At 41.8% G+C, this 19,787-nt stretch overlaps 1 protein-coding gene across 1 annotated transcript; it reads left to right on the top strand.

The window, feature by feature from the left end:
* The first annotated feature begins 18,387 nt into the window (after positions 1-18,387).
* On the top strand, positions 18,388-19,115 carry Sf3b5 (splicing factor 3b subunit 5). Its single transcript, XM_015502002.2, has one exon. The coding sequence runs from the start codon at positions 18,524-18,526 to the stop codon at positions 18,782-18,784; it is 261 nt and encodes an 86-aa protein (XP_015357488.1). The 5' UTR covers positions 18,388-18,523; the 3' UTR covers positions 18,785-19,115.
* The last annotated feature ends 672 nt before the right edge of the window (positions 19,116-19,787 follow it).

Genomic DNA, 19,787 nt, shown 5'->3' with positions numbered 1-19,787 from the left:
TGGTTTTGCAAGTTCTCCACAGCAGCCTTTCGGCTTGATCTTGCCCCTCACCTGCCCTCCTGTCCTCTGTCCTCTTCTCCACTGCTGGCCACTCCTTGAATACCCCTGGAGCCTTCAGTCTTCCCTGACGTCGCTCATGACAGAACTTCCACTAGAACCATCTCCCTCAAAGGTCATCACCAGCTTCCGAAACACACACTGACTTCCAAGCCTGTCCGGTGTTCTCTCTTTTATCAACTCCTTTTTATATATCTTTAGAAATAGTCCACCCCTGCCCTGACTAGGTACCGCTTTTATGCTGCCTTCTGTTGTAATAAATTATAAAATTTGCATGTTCGTAACCATGATCAGATTGTATATTGTATATATTCACTGCATATTTATTCACCTTCGGAGTCCTGGGAGTGCCTAGTCCCTGAATTTTTACCTAAAGGCTCCATAATACATATTTATTAAATGGAATTGGTATGTAAGCCTTGAATATATAGAAGAAAAAAGAAAACAGCTCTCTTTCTAGGAAGCTTCCATTTAAACTGATGAAAGGCTTTATCAACAACCTAGTATCATTTAGCACACAATTCTCTATACATGCACTCATTTGCAATTGTTTTGAGCGGTCTGTGTTAATAACACAAGACATAATATGGATTGGTATATAGAAAGAACAACTTGCAAGGGCTATTTTCAGCTCCAACACGGAAGTGACGGTTTTTCAATTTTTAGTAGAAGTGTTAAAACTTATCTCAGTCAAACACTTGTTGGGACATTTAGTATGTCACATGTGTTCTTAACTTTCTTTTTTAACCTCTCAGGACTATATGAAAATTAGAAAGAAAAGTACAGTTTAGATTGCTGCCAATTTTTCTGTGACAGAAAGCAAAAATGTTTGCTTCAACACTGAGCTGTCTTTGTGATAAAAGATGACCCCAGTTCTCTTACATTTTAACCTTTAGTCCATGTTGGCCAAATTCATTACTTCTTTATTAAGTGCAGACAGGAAAAAATATTGCTATAGTATTTGAAATAAACAATAAACTCTAAAGATTAAGAAATTATCAGAAAATAACCCGCATATTGGCCTTATAAGGTCACCTTTTTCTGAAAACCTGGACTTCATGTTAACTCCTTCATGTATAGGTTACCTGCCCCTTGGACCATCTCTTTTCTGTGCCCTCTGATCCCTTTTTGTATCCATAGTTCTTTTTGTTTGTTCGTTTGAAGGTATGGGGATTGAACCTAGGGTGGCTTTATCACTTAGTCACATTCCCAACTCTTTTTATTTTTAAGACAGGGTTTCACTAAGTTACTTAGGTCCCTGCTAAATTGCTGAGGATAGCCTCGAACTTGTGATCCTCCTGTCTCAGCCTCCCAAGCCACTGGGATTACAGGAGTGCACCACTGCACTTGGCTTGTGGCCATAGTTGTTTTTTCTGAGTGGATTGTAACTGTCTCCTGTACTTTGTACAGACCCTGGTTGTATGTGAAGAACTGGAATACCCATCGGAGGTCTTAAGGAAGCAGTCATGCCTAATGTAATGTTTTATGTTTAGGTCAATGCTGGTCCCATAAGATTATAATGAAGCTGAAAAATTCCTCATCACAGCCTTCATAATGTCAAAGCACAATGGATTCCTCAAGTGTTTGTGGCGATGCTATCAAACAAACCAACTGATCTGCCAGTCATAAAAGTAATGCACATATGTTTATGTTTATATTCAATACATAATACTTGATAGTGTTTATAAATGACCATGTTACTGGTTTATGTATTGACTGCACTCTCTCTCCATATATTTATGTGTGTGTGTATATATATGTATATATATACATTGGGGGCCAGTACTGGGGATTGAACCCAGGAATGCTTCACCACGGAACCACATCCCAGCTCTTTTTATTTTGCTTATGATTATTATTTTTAAGTTTTGAGACAGGATCTCACTAAGTTGCTGAGGGTCTTGATAAATTGCTGAGGCTGGCCTCAAATTTGCAATCCTCCTGCCTTAGCCTCCCCAGTCGCTGGGATTATTGTAGTGCACTACTGCACCAGGCACCATACTGTATTTTAATCCTTATTTTAGAGTGTATTCTTTCTACATTTTAAAAAGAATCTCACTGTGAAATAGTCTGCTGTGTTACACCCACAGCAAGCTCACATATCCTGTGTTTATCACAACTCTTGACTGTGTCATTTTCTCTTGGTTAACTTAATCTCATGTTGTTTTGTTCATCATGGTCCTGGGAACAACAGGCTGTTCCACATAAATGCCACACAGCCTAAGTGTGCTGTGGCTCTGCCCTCTAAGTTGTGTGAGTGCCTCTATGATGCTCATGTAGCAACATCATCGCCTGGTGACCCCTTTCTTAGAACATACCCATCAGCAGAGACTCAGGGCTCTACATTGGTGGAATGAAAGTAAACTACAAAGCTTATATTTTGGATTCTAACTCTATATCCAATTTTGAGCCGTCTTTTAATATAAGGAGAGTTAGGCCAGACATGGTGGTGCACGCCTGTAATCCCAGCAACTCAGGAGGCTGAGGCAGAAGGATTGCAAGTTCAAGGCCAACCTTCGCAACCTAGGCAACATAGCAAGGCTGTGTCTTGAAATAAGAAATAAAAAGGGCTGGGAATGTTGCTCAGTGGTAAAGCCCCCCTTAGTTCCACCCCCAGTACCAAAACAACAGCAACATCAAAAACCAACATCTTTTGCAAAAGTTGTTTTCGAATACTGGCTTTTCCAGGTCATTTCATCCTCCATCCAAATTGAATAGGGATAGGAATTTAATAAAAAGTAATGTAGATTTTTCCAGAGACTCTGTCATTAAATCTAAGAATCTGTGAGAGGGTCTGGGAGCCAGAGTATTCCTTAAAGTGTTAGTAGCTGACATTTATATTTAAGGACTAGAGGTGTAGCTCAGGAATAGAGCATCTGCTTAGCCTGCATGAGGCCTTGGATTCTACCCCCAGCACCACAGGAAACAAACAAAAAAATTATATTTAATTGGCACCCTGGTGACAGAAAGGCAGCAGGGTTGTGGCACTGTTGAAGAGGTTAAGTGGAGTAACAGGTTGAGCATCAGCTAGGAGTTTTGCACCCTGCTGGGTGGTCTTGGCATGGTAGCACTGTAACCAGTGTCCCCAGACTTTGCCAGCCCTACACTGAAGATAGACCCTGGAGAATTTTTAGGAGTTCCCAGAGGGTTCCCACACTTCTCTTCAATGTCTGCACCTGAACCTCCACCCAGATCCTACAGGGTCCTAGCGCTATCTACCACACACTTTCCCCTACAGCTGTCCCCTGTCAAGTACAGGCAATGACACCTTCAAGATGGCACAGCTGTTGATGTTCTGTGTTCTGTGGGAGAACTTCCCCCGCACTATCCATCCCTGTTTCTGTAGAAGGCTTTGTTAGAAGAGTTCAAGAGCTGAGCTCCTCATTTCAGGTGTCTTGAATCCTAAATAAATGCTCCTTTTGATTTTACCTATTTCTCCAAAACTTCCTCCATCTCAGACTGTCGAGATCATCATGCCTGATCTGTGGCTCCCTTAGCATGACTTCTCTGCCCAAATGCTTCTTAATGCCAAGACATGAAGGAAGAGACTGCTGACAGGTCTCCTCTTCAACTTCACCTCTTTGAACCAGTCCAAACGCTCATGGCATTAAAAGAGTGTGACACACGAAAAACGCCCTCCCTGTCTGTCCCAGTGGCTGTAACAAACACCACAGATTGTGGGGCTTGTAAACAACAGGAATTCATTGCTCATAGTTCCACAGTTCTGGAGGCTGGGAAGCCCAAGATCAAGCAGATTCGGCGTCTGGTGAGGACTTCTTTGTCATTGATGGCACCTTCTTGCTGTGTCTTCCCATAGGTAAATGGGCATGGTTTCTCTCTGAGGCCTCTATTATAATGACACTAATCCCATTCATGAGGGTCTTCCCTTGTAATCTAATCACCTGTTCAAGGTCCCCACCTCTGGATGCAGTCCATTGGGCGTTGAGTTTGCAGAGGGAGGAAACATTCAGACCATTATAAGCACTATAGTGTTTGCACGAATATTTGTAAGTAAGTGAATGTGTGAATCTGCAGATGTATCTGAGTCCACTCCGAGGGAGCTCCTCAATCTCTGTGCAAACAGGCTTCTGACAGGCTCAGTCAACTCATTTTCCAAACATGTCTAAATTCCACTTACATTCAAGCCATCAATCACTTGACTTCATTTACTTTGCAAATAAATCTGTGAATTATGTATTGATATCATTGATACCCAGTTCTATAGATGAAGGATACTTTGAAATGTTTGGGATCGGCCTCATCCCTCAAGCTTTCATCAGGCCAATCATCACACCCCCCACCCCAAGTTGCTTCAACCACTGGTTGCCATCCACTCATAGGTGCCCTTTCTTCTTCAGAGAATCACCCCCAGTTGAAGAGGAACCACCTCACTGCAGAATTTAAATCCTCCTGGGCGGATAGCAGCCAGTGACTAACACCAGGATCCTAAGCAGTGAGTCCCTGCCTCAAGGTGGACAGAGCTCCCAGAGGATTAGGTTGAAGGCAATCCTCAGGAAGACCACCTCCTTGCTTCCCCTTTCTACCTGTCCCAACATCCATTTTTTTTTTTTTCCTGAGGACACTGCTTCAGTAAATCTCTGCACAGGATCCTTGTCTCAAGCTCTGCTACTAGGAATCTCAACCTAAGATAATTGGTCCCGCAAGCAATCCCAAACTGCAGACTCTGGGATGGGGGCCCAGACAGCAATGGGAACCCCAGCACTGGTGTAGAGGGCACACGTAGCTCCTGGCAGGGGATAGAGATGAGCTTGTTAAGAGTTGTGTCTGTCGTGAATTTGATGGGATATAAAAGGAAAGAGTTACACCCGTCAGTGCATTGTCTCTGCAATTTGAGAATTATGGGAGAGATAGTAACTAGAAGCTATGGGAGTAGGAGCCTACTGCTAAGTGTGACTACTACACTGAAGAGGAAAAAAATCATTGGTTCTAATGTATTAATCAGCTATTTAGAGCAAAGTGGGAGAGTCTGTCAGAATTTCAAGAGATCTTCATCTCTTGCAGCCAGAAGGAGATAGAGCACAGGGTCTAATTGTAGGAGGAGCAAAACTTCAGAGAAGGCTGAATTCACAGCCTAGCCAAGTGTCCTACTCTAGGGTCAGGGTCCTTACAGGAAAGGAGTAGGACCCTGAGAGTCTGCAGGACCTTTCTGGACAAATTCACAGGAGCATCTTGAGTCTCCATACTTAACTCTCTGAGTGTATACAAGGGGCCAACTTTGCTTTGTTGGAAGATAGAGGCCATCTCTTGAAGATTTGGCAGGTGCCTCCAGTGAGAAAGGTACCTTAAAAGACAATGCCATTGTATTCCTTAGAATCTGTAATCGCCGGCCTCCCTGTCCCCCTAAATGATAACAAGAGCCAAATGAGAGCAAGACCATACTGAGAAAAATATGCTAATGAAAGAGAGACCCTAGCACCAACCTTACTATAGAACCTTGCTAACGTGAACTGGTGGGAACCGGTAGAATGTGCCTGGGGTAAATGGGGGGGGGGGGAGGCAGGGGAAATATAAAGCTCATTATGAGAGAGTTTAGAAATATAGAGGCACTCCGCCAGGTCACCAGGTTTAGTATCCTCATTGGGTCCAAGGAGAGGGTTCTGATACATAGCTGGGATAGACCCTGGGAGACTTTAAAAGCAATGGGACAACTTACATCAAGCAGAGGCACCAGAATTGCCAGGTAGACTAGAGGGAAGGTTTGAAAGACCCTACAAAGTGTGAGTGCTCCAGGGTCTACTATATGAAACTGGGAAACTTAGCTAACTAGGGTCCTCGGAGGAACACGAATGGCTTTAAGTTTTAAGACAGTAAAGAAGAGTAGAGAGATAGCACAGGTCATTGCGGTGGCTCTCTTCTCTAGGCCAGAGTTGATGAGAGATGCTGCAGCAGAACCAAGACCCTAGTAGTCACGGGGATGACAGGGTCCCAGAGTAACAGAGTCCAGAGCATTTTACCACCCACACTGAATGGATGAGATCAGCCCCAGAGTCCTGAGAGTCAGGAGTCTGACTGGGTCAGTTTCCTCCTATAAAAAATGGGGATACCAGAGTGGATGGAAGGATTAATCGAGTTTCTATAGTTACTTAATATCTCTCTTGAGCCTTGTATTAGGTAGAAGTGTATCTTCAAAACATACATCCAAGTCTTAACCTCCAGGCCTTATTTGGAAGTAGGGTTATTATTAATGTAAATGTAAAAAGATTTGGTCAAACTACATTAGGGAGGTGCTAAATTTGATGGCTGGTGTTACTAAAAGAGAGAAATGTGTACATAGACATGGTGGTTCTCATTATATCCTAGTATATTTCACCATCCGGCCCTGAAAAATCAAGTGAACCGGGGAGCATGACACTGACCTACTACAAACTTCTCCAAGAAGTGACCTCAGCCACATCTGCTGTATTAGATCTGTTATTTTTAATCTACCAGATTAACACAGCTTCGGGTATGTGGTTTTGTGGCTATTTGTCAACTTTCTTTTCACTGTTTAAAAGAACAAAGAGCCAAAGCGTGTACACTGGATACCAGTGTACATTCCTGGTCTTGCCCAAGTGCTATGTCAGTTCTCTTGTTTTTCTAGTTCTGGGCCATCTGAATTCAAGAGAACTTCACTTTGGGTCACTAAACGGGCAACATCATATTTTTTGGACTTATGAGGAAGAAGTGGCAGTTACTCAGGAGGCCTTGCTAAAATATGCTATCTACTGGGCTCAATGGCGCATGCCTGTAATCCCAGTGGCTTAGGAGGCTGGGACAAGAGGATCACGAGTTCAAAGTCAGCTTCAGCAACAGTGAGGCACTAAGCACCTCAGTGAGATCCTGTCTCTAAATAAAATACAAAATAGGCTTGGGGATGTGGCTCAATAGTGTGTGTGTGTGTGTGTGTGTGTGTATGATCTACTGAGATTCGGTGGCCTGACACTTTAATACAGTTTTTAGGTGTCACCACTCTGGAATACACTAAGACATCCCTTTCAGAGCAGAGGACAAGTTATTGCATTTCACACCTTGCTTTAGAGGACATTTTTGGTTTTAGAAGCAAAATATACCCCACCTGAAAATGCTGCTCTGATCCATGGATGGAATAAGTTGGAAAACTGCTGTTTTGAGCTGGGTCAAGTAAAAAGGACTTTGAAGCAGGTCCCAGCTGTGTTGCAAGCAGCCCTGCTGATTGGGTCCAACTCGGTAACTCGCTCTCACCAGGGTCTCATCTACCTACTGCTGTGGCTGAATGTCCAACCTTCCAGCAATAGTCTTATGCTGAGTTCCTTCCTCTTCTCCCTGGCTTTATAGGGGTATGATTGACAATAAAATTGTGTATATTTAAGATCTACAACACAGTGACTTTATATATACATATATATATATATATATATATATATATATACACACACACACACACATATACATATACATATATATAGTGAAATAATTACACAATCAAGCTAATTAATGCATCATCTCCCAGAGTTACTTTGCGTGTGTGTGTATGTGTTAAGAATGCTTAAGATCTACACTTTTAGCAAATTTCAGGTATACAATACAGTATCCATTATAGTCACCCTGCTGTACATTATTATAACCCCAGAACTTATTTATTGCTCTCCAAGGTAACTAACAAGTCATTTGATGGCATTTTTCTATTATATCAGTTTCCTTCAACTCTGGAAAAGAAAATCTGTCTTGAATTGGACTGAAATTTTGGCCTTCTTTCTTATATTGCCTCAGCTGTCACACAGCTTCACCACTATGTGAAAGATCATACAGTATACCATCTGTAGACCTAGGATCACACCTGCCTGTCTTGGGACCAAAGAACCTTCTTTATAGCAAAGGTTGTCTTCATTCATTTTGTATTGCTATAATAGAATCCTTGAGAATGGATCATTTATGAAGAAAGAATATTTTTCATAGTTCTAGAAGCTGAGAAGCCCTAGACTGAGGTGTCTGTATTTGGTGAGGACCTTCTTTCTGCATCACCCTATGGTAGAGGACAGAAAGACAGGGTGTGGAGAGAGAGAGACATAGATGGAGACAAAGAGACAGAGACAGACCATGAGAGAACCAAATTTGTTTTTGTTTTTTACCATCCACATTTATGATAACTAACAAGTTCCACAATTAACAACATTAATTAGTTCACAGGGCAGAGCCATCATGACCCTGATCATATTTGAAATGAATTCTGCTCAACTCTATTCATTGGGGATTAAGTTCCAACCCATGAACTTCGGGGGACACCTTCAAGCCATTGACACATGACCCTGGATCATGCACCATCCAGAAACTGCCAGCTCAAAGAATACAGTGAAATAAACTCTCAAAGATACAGCTAAGGCACCATATTGGAGCTGGAACCCTATAAAGGATGGGGAACTATCCTTCAGGACAGACTACACCTTACCATTAGCCACCATATGGTGCTGTTCTCCCAGCATGTAGAACACAAGGGTCTGGGAACTGACAAACGGAAGTTGGGAAGGTCCCATTATTACTCCCAGTGACTCACTGGGGAAATTATGCTTCTCACTCCCACAACTCCAGGCTGTGTTTTGGGATCATTCCAAAGTATTTTCCAAAGTGGCTGCACAATTTACAATCCCACCAAAACTTAAAATTCTTCACCAAGACTTGATACCACGAAACATTAAAAAGTATGTTAATATGGAGAGCATCCAGGAGCATTTCACTGTTTTAATTAGTGTCTCTCTGATTACTAATTATGCTAAGAACACTTCAATGTTTATTGACCATTTGGGTTTCCTCTATTTTGAAATATATAATCAAGTGACTTGCCAATTTTTTTCTATTAGATTTGCTGCCTTTTTTCTTTCCAATTTAAAATATATAAATATATATTATACATGTATATATATTATAAATATATTCCAATTCCATATGTATATTTGGAAGCAACCTTTTTCTTGTTAGTTGGTTACATAGGGTACAAATATCTTTTCCTAGTCTGTTGCTTATACTTTTATTCTTCTAGTGGTATTTGTTGATGCACAGAAATATTTTGTTTTAATGAAATTAAATTTACCTGGCTGGAGTTGTGGCTCAGTGGTAGAACATTTGCCTGGCACGTGTGAGGCCCTGGGTTTGCTTCTCAGCACTACAAATAAATAAATAAATAAATTGACAGATAGATAAATAAATAAATAAATAAACAAATAAATAAAATAAGCATCCATTAAAAACTAAAAAACATATGTATACATATAAAAAAATTTACTATCTTTCTTTTATGGTTGGATACTTGAGTGTCTCATTTAAAAAACTCTTCTCCACTCCAAGACCATGGAGAAAATCTCCTGTTAATCACCAAATGGCTTTATAATCGGTAGCACATTAGATCTCATGTCCACATGGTACGGGCTTTTGTGTATAGAGTGATTTAGGAATCCAGGATCCTCTTTTTCCTGTGGAACACAACTGTCCTTGTACTAGTTACTGGGGGACTGTATACACTCCACTGTCCTGCTGTGTACCTTTGTTGTGAACCAAGTATCCATTTATGTGTGGTCCATTTTATTCTTCTGTTGCTGAAATATAAAAATATTGTTACTTTCTCTTTTTTAACATGTTTTTTAATTTTAAATGGACACAATGTCTTTAATTTATTTGTTCATTTTTATGTGGTGCTGAGGATCGAACCCAGTGCCTCACACATGCTAGGCAAACACTCTACCACTGAGCCACAGCCCTAGCCCTATTACCTTCTTATATTGATTTTGTATCCAGCAACCACACTTGAATATTTTAAACTGCATTAATGGGTTCAATATATTCAATTTACTTTTAGCATTTCAAATGCCTGACCAAGTATGATCTTAATAAGAAAAACCTTCCAAAGTGTTCCAAAGTCTTTTGTAAATCTAAATTTAACTTATAAATTTAGCAAACCTATTTCTCTTAAATACTAGAATGGCTCTGACACACTTGTTCACATTCATACTTTTTTAAACTTGAAACTATAAGCCAATTATGTTTTTAAATAAATGAAATCATAAGACATCTGTCAGGTAGTCTAATATGCCTGTCTTTTAAATATTTCAAACAGTCTGAATAAGAGCATTAACAGATTATCCCCAAGTCTAATATGAAAATATTAATAGTAGTGATATGATTTAACCATTTTTGTATCTAGTTATAAATCTTTGGTTTATTGTAAAGCACTTACCTATTCAAACAGCTTTAACATCACAGGTAATCAGAAATTGCATTTCAGGAAAAAAATAAGTTCCCAGGAGCAAGTCATTGTTACTAAGTATATAACTTATGATCATAAGATTATTACCAGTAAGAAACTTGAGATAGAGATAGCAAGATGGAGAAAGTTCAGGAACAGAGTTGTCTTTTCTGAACCACGATTAGACACCTAAGTCCATTTAAAAATCATTTCTTAAGAGGGAGCTCTAAGCCCAAACCATTTAAGTGGAATCTCTCAGCCTGCCTCTCTGAACTCACAAGTTAAACATCCCAGCCCAAATGGGTCCCCCAGCTCGCTGCAGGCCCAGATGTGCACAGCAGCAGCAAAGCATCCTTTGGGCAGAGAGACAAGAGAAGAAGCCTGCAGGGGCTTGGAAGAAGGCTTGGGGCCTGTTAGAGTCTGTAAACAAGTCAAAATAACACCTGGCATTTTGCCAGGGGAATGTTAGAGTTCGTAAACAAGTCTGGATGGTGCCTGGCAAAATGCCAGAGGGAGCGGTTTGAGAAGTAACAAAAACAAGCCATTAAGTGTGGAGATTCCTGATTGGTTGACTGATGTATCTATTTTATGCTAATTAGATAAGCTGTGTGGAATGTATAAATACTGCTCCTGTCCTGCAATAAATGGCTTCCACTCCTGCTGTATCAATCTACACAAGTTCTTCGTCACCCCCCAGTTATTTTGCCCAGCCAGCCGGGCTACGGCAGATGGTGGCCCGTACCGGGAGCCCCGGGACACTCGGGGGTAAGTGACGAAAAAAAAACTGCCCGTCCATAGATAGGACGGGAGCAAATCTGCTCGTCCCTAGGCAGATAGGGCGAGAGGAAAAATGGCCATTTCAANTTTGCAACCAGAGGGGAGCCACAGCAGTTCCGTCTAAAGTGAGGAGTCCAGGGCAAAGCCCATGCTAACCTTTGTCTCAGGGCAGAATTGCACTGAAACTGGGACGAATCTGCAGGTGTTTTTCTTACTTTGTAAAGTAAAAAGATTAAGGCAAATACAGGGACCACTCTGGGAAAGCAGGAGACCTAAAAATAGGATAGGATAAAAGGGTACACCAAAGGAGGATTTTGCTATCTTGAGGACCCCCCCCCAGAGACAGGGCTCTGACTGGGAATATTTTTATATCTCTAACAGAATAAAGCAGTTCCTCAAATAAGTACAGTGGTTAACTCACCAAAACTCTTTGTTAGACTAATTTTGCAGCCTAAAGCCAGAATTTCTTTATTAAACAGACTTAGAGGCAGATATTTACTCAGAAGTAGGGAGACTTGAAATGGTTTTGCATAGAGGTTGACATAAGCTGTGGGAAATGCCCAAAGACGGGTGGGGAAGTATCACCAGTGGTGCTTAGCCGTGGCTCTGTGTGCCAATCTGCCCCACCCCAAAATTATTTTCTGGACTTAAGTTTCCATAAACAAATGAAAGCAGTAAAAAGATCAAGTTTGTTTCAGTGTCATCGTTCTTGGGGACCACTGAAGACAGCACATTAAACCCAGATCGCTTCTAAGTTAGAAAACCATGTGGAACAAATAAAACACACATAAATAAACTCACAAAAGTACAGGTAGAGATTTTGAAGCTTGGTCATCTTTGGAAAGAATGCATAACTTGTGAAACATGAAAACAAGCCCCCTTTAATGAGGATGTCCCTGTTGTTGCTTCTATACATGCCTGTCAAAGAACTTCCCTGTGTTGACTTAACGGAATGACATTCAACCTTCTCTGAAAACTAGACAGTTACACCTGCCCAGATTCAAATCAAAGAAAAGGTGTAAGCTCAGCTCTTTTCTCACGGGCCCACCTGTGACTTTTACCCTAGGCAGACAATAATGAATGACATGTTGAATTGCATACCTGAAGTGGTCAATATTTGCACAGAAGAAGATCAGTCCCATCCATTAAAACTCTGTTCTCACATTCTGTATTCCCATTTGTAATTACTACTATTCAAGGCCCTCAGCTGAACCAACTTAGCTAGCAAAGTCTATTCCATGTAAGCTATGTAACTACCTGACGCAACTCCATCACAGTAGAAATTCAGTGTGTTCATAATTTTGTAAATTCTTGTCATGGATCTTTTTCTCTGATGTTAACTCCACAGGGCAAAAATGTTTCCTTAAATTCCACATCTCTTAGGCTTAGGATACAGGGTGGTAGAGACTTTGAAGTGATTAACTCCTAGGGCTTGCTTTGAAATTGAGGTTATCTCCCTGCCTAATCCATTCAGAGAGCAATATTCTAAGTCACAAGTATGTACTGAGTGCCTACTGTGGTAAAGTCAGTGTGCTAATATAATGGAGAACACAGTTTTAAATTGCACATTTACATTCACATCAGGACTAGTGAGTTTATAGGGGAGAGAAATCAAGGAAGTCTTCAATAGGAAGTAAAATGCTGAAGTTGAGCCTTGAAGGATAACTAGAATTTTAACAGACTTTTCTCAATACAGGTTAAGACCATGAGAAAATACTGGACGATTTGTGTGGAAAAAATAAATAATTCACTCTGTGTTATGACATATGCACAGAAAAGTGCACAAATTATAAGTGTACAGTCTGAAGAATTTTTACACAGTGAGTACACCAGTTAAACCAAAGCCAGACCAAAAAAACAGAACATTGCCAGTATCCCAAGGCCTTCTTGTGAACTAGTCACCTAGGCCCTCTCTTAAAAGTAACTGATCTCCTGAATTTATCACCATTCATTAATTCTGATTATTTTTTGAACTCTGTGTACATGAAATAATATAGTAAGTACTCTTGTATGTCCAACTACTTTTGAAAAACCTTAGTTATGAGATTCAACCATATTATTCCAAGTAGCTATTGTTCATTTACCACCGTTACTCTGTATTATTCCATTGTATGAATATACCGCAATCTATTTAACCCTTTTGCTATTCATGGACATTCAAGTTGGTTTCCTTTGGTTTTCACATTCTACTATGAATAGTTCTGCTATGAATAGTCTTGCTTGCTATTTTTGGATATTTGTGCACATTTGAATGTATTTCTGTCAGCATATTTACTTCAGCTTTCACAGATACCGTTAAAAAAAAGTTCTGAATTGTATGAAAGTTTCAATTGCTCTACATCTTTGTCAACACATAGTATCACCCATCTTTTAAATTTTAATATGTTTTGGATGGTGTGGAGTGAAATTACTTTTGGGTTTTATATAACATTTCCATTTGATTTATTTTTCTTTGTTTCAAAAGTAGGGCAAGCTGATTGAAAAAGATTAAACACACACACACTCACACACACACACACTCACACACACACACACTCATACCCTCAATCCCCATCATTCCTAGAGGGAATATGTTAATTCCTCCAATTTTCCTCTGCAGATCTGAGAGTCTGGGAGGGGATAGGGTGGCTGGGTGGGTGAGTATGTATGTCTAAAAAGTGGGATTATATAATTTTCTTTAACTTCCTTTCATTGCTTAATATAAAGTAAATAGCTTTTATATTTGTTTATGAAAGAGCATTGCAGACAGGAGAAATGAGGAACAACCTGTGGTAGAGACATGGCTGCCCAGTGTGTCTGGAACAAGGGTTGGTCAATCATAGAACATACTAGTACATGCGTCTTTACACAAACCATGATGTAGGTAGTCTCTTCTTCACCCCCAAGAACTCCATCTCTGCATATCAGGCCTCACAGTGCTCCTCTGGCTTCATATTCTACCTTTGCTTCCTCCAGGGTGTAAATTCAAACATGACTCTGCATTAGTGGCCCCTGCTCTCATCTCCACCCCCATCCAGTGGCACTCTGTTTCTCTGTCACTGTGCTCCAGTTACCACGTAGCTCCCAGAACACTTCAAGCTTCTCCCCACCCAGGGCCGTTGTTCTATGCCTGGAATGCTCTTCCAGAGTTCTTGGCATATCTGGCTTGCTCTCACCCACAGGACACATGTAAATGTCACCTTCTAGAGTGATGTTGCCCTCCCCTTGAAGCCTCCCAACCCCCTTCCCCTCTATCATAGCATCCTGTTAATTCCCTTCACTGAAGTTGCAAATGGTCAAATGGTCAAATTCCCTTTTCTGTACCTGAAACAACAACTTCTTCTCCTTCTCCTTCTTCTTCTTCTTTTTTTTTTTTTTTTTTGGTACCAAGGATTGAACCCCAGGGTACTTAACCACTGAGCCACATTCCCGGCCCTTTTTGTATTTTATTTAGACACAAGGTCTCACTGAGTTGTTTATGGCCTTGCTAAATGGCAATCCTCTGGCCTCAGCCTCCCCAGGTGCTGGGATTATAGGCCTGCACCACCATGCCTGACTTGCACCTGAAACTTCTTACTGTCCATTTAATGAAGATCTCTCCTAGGAAAAACTGAAAATGACAAATTGTGGCACAACCATTTGCTATGGTGAAAATATTTGTGGCCCTCCCTCCATTCACATGTTGAAATCCTAACCCCAGAGTGATGGCATTAGGAAGTGGAGCCTTAGGCAGGTCATTAGGTCATGAGACAGAGCCTTCACCAGTGGTATGAGTGCCCTTAGACAACAGGCACAACAGAGACCCCTGCCCCTTCCACAGCTCTCTCTGAACCAGAAAGCAGGTCCTCAACAGACATCAAATTGCCGGCACCTTTATCTCACCCTCCAGAATTGTGAGAAATAAATTGCTGTGGTTATGAAGCTACCAGTCTCTAGTATTTCATTATAGCAGCCTGAGCTAACTAAGACACTGTTGTTCCAATAAAAATCCTACCATAAAAGTAATTTTATGTGACTGCAACAAATAGGACATCTGAAAAATGTTTCAAAATACCTCTAAAATTTATCCCATAAGAAATTACTCAAAAATGGTACCACCTTGTGATTTAACATTGTTACTAAAGAATGAGAGAGGCCCATCTATTAAACCTCAAATGAGTTAGGGAATAGATGTCTCAAATCTCCACAAGAGAGGTGATAAAAGTGGTCTATGCAATTTAATCTGTATAGTATAAACTCATTTAGGGGCAAAAACCTCCCTCAATTGAGAGTTTTAGATCTGCTTGGGTACATGAAATCCATCATAACTGGGAAAAGCATAAGCTCAAGATATTGTAACCATAGAAAAATAAAATCATAGCTAGCAAACAAGTCTTTTTAAAATTCTCTACATCAAATTCCACATCACAACTTACTCTAAATAGTAAAATTTGTATGATGACAAGGAAATTGTAGTTCGCTTTTCTTCTGAATCATCTGTCTTAGCTGCCTTTAAAAACCCAGCAAACCAGTTGGTCTCAGTGGTGCACTCCTATAATCCCAGTGACTCGGGAGGCTGAGACAGGAGGATCACAGCTTCCAAGCCAGCATCAGCAATTTAGCGAAACACTCAGCTAATTAGCAAGACCTTGTCTCAAAAATTAAAATAATAATAAAAAGAACTGGGGATAAAACTCAGTAATAAAGCACTCTTGGATTCAAACCCCAATGCCAAAAATAATTTTTAAAAGCCTGAAAACCAAAAAACTCATCAAGGCAAGGTCTTATCTTATGCATCTCAGTCACAGGCACCTTTCTGATTGAGAAAGAAACTCAAGAATGCCTAATTATAAAAATGTGTTGAACCACTGACCTGTTTGTTGGCTTTACATGTTGTTTTGGCGACACCTAGTGGGAAACATTGTACCAACACTCGCACATATTGAAAATCCTTTTACCATCTGCAAAAACAAAATTCTAAAACTTTTAGAAAAAAATAAGAAATTCTTGTTATGGTCCCATAGTAGGAAAGGATTTTGTTTGATTTCAGTTTTTTAAACCAAATGCAAAATGCACAGACCATAAAGTAAGACTGGTAAATTTGATACATTAAACGCCTGTACAACAAACGATATCATAAATGATGTTAAAAAAAAAAAAAAGGCCAGACTGGATAAAGATACCCTATTGCATATAACTGGCAAGCCTAATATTCTAAATATCTAAAGAGCTCCTAAGCATTAGTAAGAAAAAGACAAATATCCAATAGGAAATGAGCAAAGGATAGGAATAAGCAATTCACAACAGAAATATAATAGGCCCATAAACACAAAGATGCCAACCTTCCTAGTAATCAGGGATATGCAAATAAAAATTAACAATGAAATTTCATTCCATCCATGAGATTTGAAAAATTTTAAATATCTGATGACATCAAATATTGAGGAGTATGTGGAATAAACAAAATCCTCATTCTGTTGGTGGGAGCCCCGGTTGGGACCACCACTGTTAGGAGCAATTTGGCAATGGCTGGCAAAGCTTGAATATATCCCTAGCTCTCAGCAACTTTATTCCTGTGTATATGGTCTGAGAAACTTTCACTTGTATAAAAATATATCTAGAAGAATATTTGTTGCAGCACTCTTTTTATTAATATGTGTTAACTGTACATAAGAATGGGGTTCAGTGTGGTATTTCCATATCTGAATACAGTGTGCACTGACCAAACCCAACCACCCTTTTTGCGTCCTCCCCCTCTTCCCAGCATTGTTTCCAATAAAAAAAAAAATATGGTGGGAAATCTATTATTAAGAGCAGATCAGTTATAGTATATTAATTCAGTGATAAAAATGAACTGAATTAACGTGTCAACAAGGACGTTGTCTAAAGGAAAAACAACTTTTGTAACAACATAGTATTATTTTTATAAAGCATTCACACATGCATAACAACTTCTACTTATAGAAACTTTTAATTAAAAAAAAAAAAACAGCCTCCAAATTCAGGATAGTCTTCTGAGGGGGCATGATTAGGGGCATGGGGAATAAGACTTCAATCTTATTTGTATAATATCATTTCTTTCTTTCTTTCTTTTTTTTTTAAAGAGCAAAACAATCACATTGGCAGAAGGGCAAGGGGTGGTATACCTAGATAGTGAACTCCCAGTATGACATAATATTCTCTACATTTCCAGAACGAAACGTTTATTGTAAAACAGTTTAAACAGAAGAATAGAACTACTGTATTTGGAAGTTGTCTCTCTCCTAGAGTCTCTTCTCTTTGGCTGTAATTGCTCTTTACCTTCCATCCAACAGTTTTTGGGACTACAATCTCCACCAGGTTATACGGATATCATTAAAGGATATCACAAAAGCAGCATAGGATTTTTTCCGCCTTTCAAGTAGTTTCTACGTGCCGGAAGAAGTGCTTAACTCCCCCCAAAAGTAGGCCATAAAGCAATAATAAGGAAGAGATGCAAGACATGAAAAGAGGAAGAAAGCTTTACATCTGTCTGCAGTAGTCACCGCCGACTTCAAGGAAAAGCTTGTGAATAGCCTTAAAGGGAGTCGTGTTTGCCAGGGGAACAAAAGCTTTCCAAGTACAATACAGGGGGTCAGCTCGTAGGAGGAACTGGGGGCGCGCAGCACTCGCTGCAGGCTGGGGCTGCAGAGGTGGGTGAGGAGCCCGGGGGCGCACAGCAAAGCGGGTGAAGGAGCCGGAGATGGAAGCCAGAACAGGCAGGCACCGCTGCTGTGCTTTGCTTGCAAGCAGGAAACGATGGCCCTGCTCCAGTTTTTACTTATAAACAGGGGTCTCGCTATGTTGCTCAGGCTGGCCTCGAACGTGCGGCCCTCCCGCTCAGCCCCGGAATAGATGGGATTGCAGGCGTGCGGCACCACAACCAGCTTTCCCACCCTCTACTACTTCTAAGAGACCGAGCCGGGACCAGAAGGCACATAGGCTGACTTTAAGGTGATCCATCCCTAGTTGGAAAAGACCACCGTGCCGCCAGGATACACCAAGAGTTCATTCTCCCGGTGGTCGGGAGCCCTGGCCTATGGTGGCCATTCCTCAGCTCCCAACCGCCCAAGGATGCTCCCCGCCTCCCGCACAGCCCCCAGCTGGGCCGCCGAAACGCGAGGGAGTCCCAGGAGCGTGTGCACGCGAACTCCCGCGATCACAGGTCCCAGTAAACCTGGTTCAGGTTAGAAAAGCGCCACCCAGTGGCCAATAAGCGAACCGTCAGGCAACGCTTTCAAGAAGGGGCCGCTAGGTGCTGGGGCGGCACAGTTGCTGCTGTCGCCTAGGCAACTGCCATTCCGTAACGGAATGCACTTCCGCTTCCGCCTCCGTGCCCGACGGATGAGCGTTCACGCAGCGTCGCCGCCGTGACGCTATTCTGCTGCGACTGCGTGAGTGCGGAGCTTCCGCGTGGTGGTGTCCTGTCCGCGGGAAACCCGAGAGCGGCTGTCTCTGGCTTTCGTCCTCTGATCTGAGCGCCGAGGGAAAAGTGGCGAGATGACCGACCGCTACACCATCCACAGCCAGCTGGAGCACCTCCAGTCCAAGTACATCGGCACGGGCCACGCCGACACCACCAAGTGGGAGTGGCTGGTGAACCAGCACCGCGACTCGTACTGCTCCTACATGGGCCACTTCGACCTTCTCAACTACTTCGCCATTGCCGAGAATGAGAGCAAAGCGCGAGTCCGCTTCAACCTGATGGAGAAGATGCTGCAGCCTTGCGGGCCGCCGGCCGACAAGCCCGAGGAGAACTGAGTCCCGCGCGGGGACCTTCGCGGCCGCACCGCTCCCTGCCTTCTCCAGTTTGCTGTGGTTTCCTGCGTTTTCCCGCCTCCAGTGGACAGATTCTTCCCGGCTCGTGCTTTCGGTGTCCAGAGGGGTTTGTCCCGGAGTGGCCCTCCTGACCCGCCTAAACGTGGACCCTTCGGAACATGGCATTGAGACACCGTCGGGACCCTGAGAACTGTGCGAGTGGAGAGGCCCTAGAGCCGACGAGCATTAGGGAGGACGACCCTGGAGTGAAACGGGACCTGGCTAGTTGTCTGTCATTGGTGCTTTTTCCATAAAGTTTAGAAATTGCCCTGTCTTTTGGTGTGACTCCTTTTGTCCCGGTGGAAGGGTTCGGGGAGAGGTTTGGGGACCAGGATTTCAGAGTTCGAGTAGGAATTGGTTCATTATCAGGCCCTTAAATTCTCTATGCAGACCTTTGTAATATTCCCCACCCTGAATCCCCAAGAGCGTTTTTTTTTTCATGCTTACAAATATTGAGGTTTATGATTAATTTATCCCACCTTTTTTCTCTCATTTCAAAATGGTTTGCTTTCATTGACTCCTCGTCTCTGTAAATTGAATCCGCTCCCTTGGAATTTGTGGCCATGTCTTCAGAAATGACAGCTGGTAAACGAGTATGTTTTTTCATTCAACAAATTGTGTGTGTGTGTGTGTGTGTGTGTGTGTGGTCCATCCCCAGGTAGGGGAAATTAAATACAAGGGCGCTTTACCACTGAGCTACATCCCCAGCCCTTTAAATTCTTTGACAGGGTTTCCCTGCTGGTGCTGGCCTGAAACTTGTGATCCTTCTGCCTCAGCACCTGATGTTTGTCGTTCTCAGTGGCAGGCTTTTTTTTTTAGACTTTGGGGCTTAAATTATGCTAGTTGGAGAAGAGGGAGGCCAAACAAACTGTAGACATAAATGTTAGAAGATGCTGGTAGGTGGGAGCAGTTAGTAGGGTCACAATTTATATATATCATTCTCATA

Source organism: Marmota marmota, unplaced genomic scaffold, assembly GCF_001458135.2.
Source record: "Marmota marmota marmota unplaced genomic scaffold, marMar, whole genome shotgun sequence".
Lineage (NCBI taxonomy): Eukaryota > Metazoa > Chordata > Mammalia > Rodentia > Sciuridae > Marmota > Marmota marmota.
The sequence above is the reverse complement of the archived record's forward strand: the minus strand, read 5'-3'. Positions and strand labels throughout refer to the sequence as shown.

What these genes read in the sequence shown, in the direction of transcription:
- Sf3b5 (XM_015502002.2), top strand. Translation starts at nt 18,524, where the DNA reads ATGACCGACCGCTACACCATCCACAGCCAGCTGGAGCACCTCCAGTCC.